The 12,224-nt window shown below is 51.2% G+C and overlaps 1 protein-coding gene across 12 annotated transcripts in view; it reads left to right on the top strand.

Moving 5' to 3' along the window:
* The window catches only part of ARAP1 (ArfGAP with RhoGAP domain, ankyrin repeat and PH domain 1), a 68,737-nt gene that overhangs the window by 19,695 nt on the left and 36,818 nt on the right, over positions 1-12,224 (top strand). For 6 of the 12 annotated variants that reach the window (XM_033205977.1, XM_033205980.1, XM_033205976.1 and 3 more), the window contains exons 2-3: positions 818-900; positions 6,583-7,133. The exons of 1 other annotated variant lie outside the window; for it this stretch is intronic. In XM_033205977.1, the coding sequence (XP_033061868.1) occupies positions 6,625-7,133 (509 nt within the window). In that variant the 5' untranslated portion in view covers positions 818-900; positions 6,583-6,624. Of the gene's footprint in view, positions 1-817; positions 901-6,582; positions 7,134-10,730; positions 11,211-12,224 lie in introns of those variants that run through there. 5 more of the 12 variants (XM_033205982.1, XM_033205983.1, XM_033205979.1 and 2 more) reach the window with 3 other exon arrangements.

Raw genomic sequence — 12,224 nt, 5'->3', positions numbered from 1 at the left:
TAGGCCACTTCATGGCTTAATGGAGAGGGTCCTGTGTCCCTGGGTCCTCTAAGGTCCCCCACCTCCCCTGACAGGCTCCGTGTCAGGGAGACCTGTTTAGTCGTGGGGCTGCATTGTCCCTTCCTCACCCTTCCTGGGGCTGTCCCTTCCACAGTCTGCCCCTATACACATCCTAGCACTGGTCTTGCGGGGCCAGAGAGTAGGGAAGTCCTGACTCCTCTTTACCACCTGTGCGGCCCCCACATCTGGACAGGCCTGTCTGTCTGCCTTCTCCCTCCAGGAAGGCCTTCCTCTGGTCTGACTTCTGTTGCCAGCTTCTATGAACATGAGGTTCCCTGAATCCTTTCCTCTTCCCTCTTCCTTCTCTTCCTCTTCTTCCACCTCTTTCCCATCTCTTTTTTCTTTTCTTTTCTTTTTTTTTTTTGAGTCAGGGTCTGGCTCTGTCACCCAGACTGGCATGCAGTGACTCAATTACAGCTCACTGCAGCCTCCACCTCCTGGGCTCAAGTGATTCTCCCACCTCAGCCTCCTGAGTTCCTGGGACTACAGGCACACACTACCATACCTGGCTAATTTTTGTATTTTTGTCGTACAGATGGGGTCTCCTTATGTTGCCCAGGCTGGTCTTGAACTCATAGACTCAAGGAATTCACCTGCGTTAGCCTCCCAAAGTGCTGGGATTATAGGCATGAGCTACTGTGCCTGGTGCCCATTTCTTCTTTCGTTTTCCCTGTCCCTCTCCCTCTTCCCCTCTCCTTCTCTGGCATCTCATAGTGGCCTTGCCTCATGGGCTTTCTCCTCCACCCCGTCCTTGCAGCTTCTGCCTCAGGCCAAGATGAAGAGCCCTTCAGAATAGCTGCTGTCTCTGGGAGGACCCAGGCATCCTTGGCAGCCCAGCTGGTGAGTCAGGAGATGGAGTGGTGGGAACAGGGCTGGCTGTGGCATGCTAGGCCTTAACATTGAGGTGGGGGGAGGCTTGAAGGAGAGTGACACCGGATAGCCCATTTTCCATTTTGAGAAATGAGCTTGAGAGGCAGAGGGTGAGGCCCAAAGAGCTTGCTACGAGCCTCCCAGCAGGCCTTGGAACCTTGGAACGGGGAGGGGGTATGGGACAAAGGGACAAGGCAGGGGCCAGCAGGCTGGATTTTGAGGGTCTGTGTGTATGTTATCTCCTCATTGGATTCCCCTCCCTGCCTGGCAAGTTTTGTTCCCTTTCTCATTCTCAGGCTCTATTCATGGTTATCACATTCCCTTTTAATTTTTATTTAGTTTTTGGAAAATGATACAAAATTAAAAAGATACAGAAGGGTATAGTGTCCCCTGTCTTCCCAGCTGTCAATTCCCCTCCCCAAACTCAGTCATATATATCCGTACAGTTTTCTGTGTTTATATTTGCATATATATATAACATGTATATTTTTTCTTTTTCTTTAACCAAGATGTTTACATAACATTGTTCTGCATCTTGCTTTTCCACTTAACACATCTTTAATATCATTTTATATGAACTTTAGAATCTGCTGGTCTCAACAAATTCCAGTTGGTAATTTTAGTTAGGATGGTGTTAAAGTTTTAGCTTAACCCTGGAGGAACTGACATCTTTATAATGTTGAAGTGAAAAGTCTCCCTCTCTTCAGAGGTGGATTTCCAGGGAAGCTGGAGTTTGAGGTGCAGGGCTCCTTCCAGGATGTAAACAGTGTGTGCATGTGGTCATGTGTTTTTGTGAATTTTGCAAAAGTGAGATGCTCTTAAGGAGTGTGTTAGTCTGTTTTGCATTTCAATCAAGGAATACCCTGAGTAATTTATAAAGAAAAGAGGTGTATTTGGCTCTTGGCTCTGCAGGCTGTACAAGCATGGCATCAGCATCTGCTCAGCTTCTGGTGAGGCCTCAGGGAGCTTTTAGTCAGGGCAGAAAGCGAAGCAGGAGCAGGCATGTCACATGGCGAGAGAGGGAGCAAGAGAGAAGCCGGGCTCTTTTAACCAGCTAGCTCTTATGTGAACAAATAGAGTGAGAACTCACTTGTTAATGTGGGGAGGGCGCCAAGCTATTCATGAGGGATCTGTCCCCTTGACCCCAAACACCTCCCACTAGGTCTATCTCCAACATTGGGGGTCATATTTCAACATGAAATGTGGAGGTGACAAACATCCAAACCATATCATAGGGCACCTAAATTGTGTAAGCTTCAGGCTCCATGAACTTCAGGCCCTATGAACTCTGGATCTTCCACTGTTCCCTCCTGTCCCTTCAGGCCTTAGTTTTCTTCCTAGGAGGAAGCTGGTAACTGTTGTCACCTTGCCCCCATGTGTCTTTTCAGAGATGCTTTGTTCACTTACCGGTAGCTGCACACTGCTCCATGCTCTCCCTTGTTTTTTTTTCCACAGAGAGAGAATGTTATACAAACTGTTCTGCACTTTTCTTTACTCGTTTAACAGTGTATCTTGTAGATCATCCCATGCCAATATGTAAGGAGTTTCCTCATTCTTATGGCCGCTCAGTGTTCTTTTGCACAACTATACCATAATTTAGTTAACCAGTCTCCCATTGGTGGCCATTTTGGTTATTTGCATTCTTTTGCTATTAAACATTAGAGGCACTGCAGCCAGTAACCTTCTATATATGTCAATTCTGGCGGGTGCCAGTAAAAGTGCAGGCTAAGTGCCTATGGGTGGCTGGGTCAACCATCTGCATCTCTTTTTTTTGCTTTTTTTTTTTTTTTTTGCGGGGGGAACAAAGTCTCTGCCACCCAGGCTGGAGTGCAATGGTGCAATCTCGGCTCACTGCAACCTCCACATCCTGGGTTCAAGCGATTCTCCTGCGCCTCAGACTCCTGAGTAGCTGGGATTACAGGTGTCTGCCACCATGCCTGGCTAACTTTTTGTATTTTTAGTAGAGATGAGGTTTTACCATGTAAATTCCCGACCTCAAGTGTTGGGATTACAGGTGTGAGCCACCGCGCCCAGCCCAGACATCCGCATCTCTTAGGGCTTTCACGCCTACAGGCGTTCCACGGCCAGGGAAGGGATGCCCTACCCCATTACCAGTGCCTGTATTTTCCAACTTTATTGCTCTTTGACAGTCTGATAGGTAGAAAGCAGTATTTCAGAATATTTTACATTCATATTTCCTAGTGTGGGGGAGGTTAAGTTCCTTTTCAGATATTTAAGAGCCATTTATATTTTCCTTTCTGTAAATTTTTTCATTCATACTCTTTGCCCATTTTTCTGTTAGATGATTGATTCGTTTCTTATTTCTGCATGCTTTTCAGCTTTGAGGAAAATGAGCCCTTTGTGTGGAATATGAGTGGCAGATATCCCCTAGTTTGTTGTTTAGCTCTTGGCTTTGCTTATGGTGCTTTTTACCATGCAAGAGTGCTTGATTTTTGTAGAGTTGAATATTTCAGTCTTTTCTGTGTGCCTTCTGGATTTGTTTCATTTTCTTTTTTTTTTTTTTTTTTTTTTTTTTTTGAGACGGAGTCTTGCTCTGTCGCCCGGGCTGGAGTGCAGTGGCCGGATCTCAGCTCACTGCAAGCTCCGCCTCCCGGATTCCCGCCATTCTCCTGCCTCAGCCTCCCGAGTAGCTGGGACTATAGGCGCCCACCACCTCGCCCGGCTAGTTTTTTTTTTGTATTTTTTAGTAGAGACGGGGTTTCACCGTGTTAGCCAGGATGGTCTCGATCTCCTGACCTCGTGATTCGCCCGTCTCGGCCTCCCAAAGTGCTGGGATTACAGGCTTGAGCCACCGCGCCCGGCCGTTTTGTTTCATTTTCAAAAGGCTTTTGACTCTCTGAAATGATTTTTTTTTTTTATTATTTTTTTTTTTTAGAGACAGTCTCGCTCTGTTGCCCAGGGTGGAGTGCAGTGGTGTGCAGTGGTGTGATCATAGCTCACTGTAGCCTCGAACTCCTAGGCTCAAACAATTCTCCCACCTCATCTTCGCAAGTAGCTGAGACCACAAGTGCACAACTGGCTAATTTTCAGGTGTTTTTTTTTTTTGTAGAGACAGAGTCTTTCTGTGTTGCCCAGGCTGGTCTTAAACTCTTGACCTCAAGCAGTACTCTTGCTTTAGCCTCCCAAAGTGTTGGGATTACAGGCATGAGCCACCATACTCAGCCCTAAGATGGTTTTGTCAATCCTTTCATTTTTTATTTTTTATTTTTTTTCTGAAATAGAGTCTCTCTCTGTTGCCCAGGCTGGAGTGCAGTGATCTCAGCTCACTGCAGCCTCCACTCCTGGGTTCGAGCGATTCTTCTGCCTTAGCCTCCTCAGTAGATGAGATTACAGGTGCTTGCCACCACGCCCTGCTAATTTTTTTTGTATTTAGTAGAGACGAGGGTTTGCCATGTTGGCCAAGCTGGTCAAACTCCTGCCCTCAGGGGATCTGCCTGCCTTGGCATCCCTAAGTGCTGGGATTATAGGTGTGAGCCACCTCACCCGGCCGTGGTTTTTTAAAATACTGAAATCTTTGATTCAGCTGTAATTTTTCTTGTTGTAAAGTGTGAGATAGGGATCCACATTAGTTTTTTTTGAGAGCGCTCTACAGCTGTCCCAGCAACTTAATAACTGCTTGTTTCCCCACAAGTTTGAGAGGCTACTTTTAGTGTATCCTAAATTTGTATATGTATTTGGGTTTACTTTTGAACTTTTTGTTCTGTTTAATTGTTCTGTTCACGAACTGTAACCATATACTGTTTTAATCATTATGGCTTTATAATATGTTTTAACATGTGGTGAGGTTGACTCCTACTGTTTACCCTCCCTGCCCTCCACCCCTGCTTCCAGAATTTTCCTGACTCTTCCTGCTTGTTTATTTTTCCATATGAACTTTCAAATCAGCTTGTTTAGCTTCAAAACAAATTATGTGTACATATTTAATTGGATTGTGTACATTTATAAAGTAACCTAGACATCATTAATCTCTTTATGTTGTCTTCTATCCAGAGCTTACTATGCTGTGCCATTTGTCCAGGTCTTCTTTTTGTCCCTCAGTAACACTCCCAATTTTTCTTCCTATTGCTGTTGTTTATCTCCTAGGAAGTTTATTCTTGGTGTTTTCTATTTTGTGATGCTCTTGTAAATGGAGTCTTTCATCCTGGTTTCTACCTGTTTATTGCCTATAAATGTTGATTTCTGTTATGTTAATTTTGTTTGTTTTTTGTTTTGGTTTGTTTTGTTTTGGAGACAGAGACTTGCTATATTGCCCAGGCTGGGGTGCCGTGGCATGATCTCGGCTCATGGCAACCTTTGCCTCCTGGGTTCAAGCAGTTCTTCTGCCTCAGCCTCCCGAGTGGCTGGGACTATAAGCGCCTACCACCACACCTGGCTAATTTTTTGTATTTTAGTAGAGATGGGGTTTCACTGTATTGCCCAGGCTGGTCTCAAACTCCTGAGCTCAGGCAATCCACCCGCCTCGGCCTCCCAAAGTGCTAGGATTACAGGCGTGCCCGGCCAGTCTGTTATATTAATTTTGAACCCAACTATCTTACTAAAGTCTTTCCTGGTTGTTATAGTTTCTCAGTTGAGCTTCTTGGGCTTTCCAACTCAACACTCATATTATTGGCAACAAATGGATAGTTTATCTCTTCCTTTCTGATTTTAATACCTCTTGTTTATTTTTGTTGTCCAGAGCTTTCAGGGCAATGTGAGGAATAATAATAACAACAGTAAAATGGATATCCTTTTCTCATTTAAGAAGGTATCAGTTTATTTCTGTTTTAGTAAGATTTTTGTTTAAGTAAGCTGGATATTGAGTTTTATCATATGCCTCTTTAGTGTCTGTGGAGATGATCAGATTACTTTTCCCTTTGATCTGCTAATCATCTCTTCTGGTCACCTTCTCTTCATATCACCTCTTGACTCCCACCAGGCCAGGAGCTCTTGATTACAGGGTGCAGGGGTAGAGCCTGAGTCCCCATTGCCTAGTGCCAGGCTATTTTGAAAGAACAAATGGATGAATGACCTTAGTGGGAGGGTTTACCCAATTCCAGGGCCAGGCCCCCAGAGGCCATGTGATGCTGGGTTTACTCACCTCCCACAGCATTTCATTTCCTCCAGGGGCATGGAGGTAGGGGGAGGCTAGTCTCAGCTCCTAGACTGGGCTTGCAGGAGGGACCAGCAGTGGTATACTTCAATGCTCACTAAGCCCTTGGCCTGGCCCTCACTGGGAACTGGTGCCTCAGAGGGAATTGGCCCTGCCCTGGGTCTTGCAGAGGGCAGTGGGGAGGAGGTACGAGACACAGCACCAATCATGCCACTGGCCATTCTCGCGGCAGTGGCCAAGGCTGTGTGTTGGGGTGTGGGGTGGTACCAACCCCAGAGATCATGGAGGGTTTCCTAGAGAAGAAAACGTGAGCTGGATGCTGGGATAGCACAGGGGAAAGGTTGAGGAGGTTCAGGCAGAGAGAAGAGCTTGTGTGTTCAGAGACCTGGCAGTACCTGGCCTTGCTTAGCACATGGAGCACAGGGGAGGAAGCTCCAGGACAGAACTTGAATCTATGGCTTGAGAGAGCCATGCCGGCTGCTGGTGAGGGGACCTCTCCTCGGCAGCCTTGCCTCTGACCTGTGCCTGTCTGTCTATTCTAGCTCTGGACAGTCAGGCCAGTCAGGCCTCCGCTGGCAGGAACCATGGCAGAGGCTGGGGATGCTGCACTGTCGGTGGCCGAGTGGCTGCAGGCATTGCACCTGGAGCAGTACACGGGGCTCTTTGAGCAGCATGGCCTGGTGTGGGCCACTGAGTGCCAAGGTCTCAGCGACGCCCGCCTGATGGACATGGGCATGTTACTCCCTGGCCACCGCCGCCGCATCCTGGCTGGCCTGCTCCGTGCCCATACCCCACCAGCCCCTGCACCCCGCCCCACCCCACGGCCTGTGCCCATGAAGCGCCACATCTTCCGCTCACCACCTGCACCCGCCACTCCACCCGAGCTGCTGCCCACTGCTACAGAGGATGAGGGGCTCCCCATGGCCCCACCCATCCCACCCCGGAGGAGCTGCCTTCCGCCCACCTGCTTCACCACTCCGTCCACAGCTGCCCCAGACCCTGTGCTGCCCCCACTGCCGGCTAAGCGGCATTTGGCAGAGCTGAGTGTTCCACCCGTGCCGCCCCGCACCGGACCCCCCCGCCTGCTGTTGAGGTGAGTGGATGCCACCCAGGGTGGGAGGCACACAAGCAGAGGATCCCAGAGGGTAGATGGAGTTTGTGGCCTTTGGTGCTGGGGTAAGAAAGGCGCTTCGGAATGCCAGGGGAACAGCGTGTGCAAAGCTTGGAGGATGGGAGAGCTGCCCGGTGACTCGGGAGGAGGGGAGAGCTGTCCAGGTACTCAGCGCAGTGCCTGGGCTGCTGGGCGTGTGCCAGTGAGGCCTCCAGGTTTCCGTCTGGGGTGGCTGGGTGGACAGTCATGCCATCACTGATCCAGAGACCCCAGGACAGAAGTGAATTTGAGAGGAAGTCGAGTTCAGCTTGGGGCCTGGCAAGTGTGAGATACTGCCGGGCATCAGGGTGCATTTGGACATCAAGAGGCAACATGTGGAGGAAACGGAAAGCTGTGGGGTGGGGTTGGGGGTGAGGGGACTGCCCAGGTCCTGGTGCTATGCTCTTTCACACCCTTTCTCCTTCTCCCACTGCCAAATGTCACCAAATCCTGGGACACTCTCAGGCCTCATCCGGCATGCCCTCCCTCCTCAGAACTGTTTCCCCTCCGGGGCTTCTGGTACCCTGTGTTTTCTTGAGTTTCCCCTGTCTCCTGTGGATGTTCCATGTTAATCTCCTTCACAGACCCCCTCCCTTCCTGCCATGTGCTGGGGTGCCCGGCTGTCAGGGAGCATCCGCAGACAGGGTAGATATGTGTTTGGGGTAAGGGAGATTTGGTGGAACACTTGGGCGAAGTCAGGCTAATCTTGGAAGGCTTCTTGGAGGAGGAAGGGGTGTGTGGAGAGAGGTCTCCTGGTCCCTGTTTGTTTATTGTTGGGCACTCTGCTGGGCTCTGTGCTTCCATGGTCTCCATGATCCCTGCAGCAGACCTTCTGGGAGATTTGTGTGCTGGCTTCATGCAGGACATGAACGAATCAGAGGGAGAGCGGGGAGGGGGCCCTGGCTGGATCGATACCAAGGACATATTCAGGGGGCCTTATGGGGAGGGTCTGGGAGATTCTTCCCACCTAGGGAGGAGCGTTAAGTCAGGGGGACCTGAAGACCAAGCTAGTGCTGTGGTGTTTTGAGGGTTGATTCGTGGAAGCACAAAAAGACTACATGCTCTCTCTGGGTTCACACAACTGGTAACAGGTATAGGGTCTCTCCAGGAACCTGGAGGGAAGCTCAGAAAGAAGTTTCCTGGTGCCCTTGCGCCCTCTAGTGGCCGTGCTTCTGCATGTGAGAGAGAGAGAGAGAGAGAGAGAGAGAGAGACTCAGAGAGTGTACGGTCTTCAAAGCCCTGTGGTAGGAAAAACTCACAGCAGATAGAGCCTCATGTGTGTATACCAGGCCAAGAGTGAGTACTGTAGTGATCAGGCTGGGGGCCAACACGGAGCCTGACTGGCCACCATGTCCCTTCTCAGTCCCTTCCTGTGACCCCCAGCTCCATGGCATGTAGAAGAACACTGCTCCTGCCCACTCCCGCCTTGTGGGAGTTCCACCATAGTGTCTTATGACATGGCCTTCCTACCGCTGCTTGCAACCCCTTGTGATGGGGAACTCACTCTCTCAACCTTAGGGCCTTTCACGCAAGGTCATGTGGTGGCTGAGGCCGGTCATCTCCAGGCTCCCCAGTGGAGTTTGGGGGTGGATGCGTGTGCATGTATGTACTCGCAGGGTCTTGAGTCAGTGTGAGGCGTGTCTGGGCCAGTCTGTGTGTGCACCCATACGGATGGGTGTGGGTGGTAGTGCAAGCTGTCAGGGTGGTAGAATGTCTGTGCATTTACACAGACAGGTTCTGAGAGTGTGTGCTACTAAGATGTAGAAGCATGTAAGGATTTGTGCAGTTTCAGTGGTGACATGGAGTGGTGTGTATGTGAGTTTATTAGGACCTTCGTGCTCACATTACTGCTGTGGTGGGGACCCCAACAGTGTGTGAGTACATCTGTGGGTGTGCACGTGCTGTCTGAGCAGTACATGGCATTTGTGTTATTTGTGCACTGTCAGGCTTGAGCCAGTGTGTGCATGTGTGTGTACATGTGCTGCCAAGAGGGTGAGCCCATTAGGATGGCAGCTCCACTGGGGCCAGGATCCTAGTCAATTTTGTTTGCTGCAGAATCCCCAACATCTAAAACAGTTGTGGGTGCCTAATAGGCCCTTGGGAAGTATATCGTGTGGGTGAGTCAATGAATGCCAACGTGAGCTTGTGTACTGGCATGTGCTGAGCTTGGGGTGCATGTGGGTAAACATGCATGTGACTCAGCACCCAGTGAGTGCCCTCAGCACAGCTGGGCCATAGGGCCCTGAGCTCACTGCCCCAGCTCCCTGTCCCCCATCCTACAACCCAACCTATGTCATCCCAGATGTTTTAGGAAGGGAGAGGTCTTCAGAGGAGACAGGTGGGAAGGACGAGGCTACAACAGGGTTCTAGGCCACAGACCAAGGTTTAGGCAAATCAGAAACAAGCAAGGATGGAGTTTCCTCCTCCCAGCCCTGGCACAGCCCAGGACTCTCAGAACCAGTCTCATCATTCTGCCTGGCCTGGGGGGACTCTACATCACCCCCAGAGTCTGCACCCCCTGCCATTATTATAATCGTCATTATTATTAATAGAGACTAGGTCTCGCTCTGTTGCCCAGGCTGGAGTGCAGTGGTGCCATGATAGCTCACTGTAGCCTCGAACTCCTGGGCTCAAGCAATCCTCCCACCTCAGCCTCCCAAGTAGCTGGGACTACAAGTGTGTGCTACCACACCTGGCTAATTTTTAAATCTTTTGTAAATCCGAGGTCTCCCTTTGTTGCCCAGGCTGGTCTTGAACTCCTGGGCTCAAGCAATCCTCCTGCCTCAACCTCCCAAAGCACTGGGATTACAGGTGTGAGCCACCACACTCGGCCCCCTACCATTAATTTAAGCTCGTGGTAGGGAACTTGCTGAGGTTTCCAGAGATGCTGAGAAACTTGCCCAGAGTCACCCAGCCCGGCAGAGGGGAAGCCAGTGTCCAGACCCTGCCTCCTGGCTTCAGGTCAGGTCTACTCAGCTCTAAGTGCTGCAGACATGAGCCCTGTGAACTAGCTTCCCTGAGGGTGGCAGAGGGGTCATTTCTGATGTGAGGTTCCAGGGTCATGCTGCAGATCCCCTCCCAGCTTGCTCCGGCCTTTGGTGTCCCTCTCTGATACCTGGATGCCTGGAGGCACCTCAGGAAGTGGGAGTGTGTGCCCAGAAGGCAGCTACCCAGCTGGAGCCACACTGCCAGGCTTTCCTCCTGTGCCCTTGACTGCCCCGCAGTCCAGCCAATCCCTGGTCTTCCTGGAGGCTGGTCACTTGTTGCCAGGCCAGAACTTGCACACTTCAAAGAGCCTCTTTCCTAGCCTCTTTGTGTCTCCTTATGCGGGTGGAGTGGTGGAGAGGCCACTGCCAGGACTTGTCAGTCAGGACTTCCTGGGCATCCACCCTGTGAGGGCCTGCAAGACCAGTGGACACTGTCGGTTTTCTCATCCCAGGTTGGGTGGGGGTGCAGGCTGGGGGCGGGGAGGAAGTGTCTGCCCCGGGGGATTCTGGGTGACTTTTCGCTTTCTCAGTGTTTTCAGGAAGTGTGTGTGTTGGCCACGGCTATAGGGGGTGGGGGAGACAGAAAGCAGGAAGCCTCTAGGAGACCAGAGCTGGGTGCAGACATACACACGCACATACACACAGACACACACACACAGACAGACAGACACTCTCTCTCTCTCTCTCTCTCTCTCTCTCTCTCTCTCTCTCCCTCCTTTCTCTCCTCTCTCTCTCTCTCTTTCTCTGTCCTCTTCCCTCCTGGACAGATCCACAGTTATACACAGAAACACACACGCACAACATAAAACTTAAAGACATAAATCACAGGTGCAAAGCCACACCTGGGCCCCAAAACCTCCAAGAGAACGCAGCCTCAGACCCACCCAGGGACCAGGGGCCAGGCTGTTTGGGAGACCAGCCCAGGCGGGACCCAGGCTTACACGGGCAGGTCCACGACATTCTTGGGCATACGCAGCCTGCCTGGCCAGAGCTGTGGGAGTCCTCAGCCCCAAGACCCAGCAGGCATCTGAGGGTAAGCGAGGGGCTGCTGTTGCTGTTGTTGCTGTCGGCAGGTAGGAGGGAGGCCCTGGGAGGGCTGAAGTCCCTGTCTGTCACCTCTGGCCTGGTTTTCTGTGCTGCTCTCCTCCCCTTCTCTTTTTTTCTCTTAGAGTTTTGTCTTCTTTCACTTTCCCCACTTCTTCTCTTTTTCTCCTGCCTTTTCCTTTTCTCCCCTTGTCTCATCCCTCCCTCTCCCCTGGGCTTTCTAGGTCTCCACCTCCCCATATGCCTCTCCTGGGTCCACCAGGAGCCCACGGTGCCTGTTTTCTGGGCTTTTCTCAGACTCTACCCCACAGAATGCTCCTCTTTGGGGTTCTTGCCCCTTGGGGGCCTGGCGCTGATCGCCTTACTTCTCTGCTTCCAGCTCCCTGCACCCCTCTGGGGGTTCCCTCAGGGAGGCTTAGTTTGGCTTATTTCACTGTCAAGTTCAAGGGTGCTGTGATTCTGAACCTCCCACCCCCAGACCGGGGTGATGGGGAGATGGTGTGCTTCTTAGCCCTCCTCCCCAGGACTGGTGCTGTAGTGGGTGCTTATGGAGTGTGGGGGCTGGTCTCCCCTTTGCTCAGTTACCGTGGATTCCTAATGAACTCAACAATCCTGTGCTTGGGTTTCTGGGGACATAGACCTCTAACCAAGTCCTATCCACACACCTGGCACTCTCTAACCCTGTCCTGTGCCCTTGGCTCATCTTTTCCATAGGGCCCAGCAGATACCTGCACCTGCTCTTTCTGCCAGGCCAGGCCTGGGCTGGACCCAGGAAGGGCTCAGTACTTCTGTGAGCTCCCTGAGGACTAAACTTCCTCCCGCTGCTGCCCTCAGGAGCCAGCACAGGGCCAGGCCTGGGAAGTTCTTAGAGCTACCATGGGAAAGGGACCTCTGCCACCTCCTGCCCAGACAGCAGGGCTGGCCAGTGGGGAAGCTGAGTGTAGGTCTGGTGGTGGAAGGCCAAACAGGTTGTGTGGGCTTAGAGGAGGGAGCGGTTTGATGG

This window comes from Trachypithecus francoisi, unplaced genomic scaffold (assembly GCF_009764315.1).
Source record: "Trachypithecus francoisi isolate TF-2019V2 unplaced genomic scaffold, Tfra_2.0 Lachesis_group8, whole genome shotgun sequence".
NCBI classification, from domain to species: domain Eukaryota; kingdom Metazoa; phylum Chordata; class Mammalia; order Primates; family Cercopithecidae; genus Trachypithecus; species Trachypithecus francoisi.
Note: the sequence above shows the minus strand (reverse complement) of the source record. Positions and strands in the feature narration are given on the sequence as shown.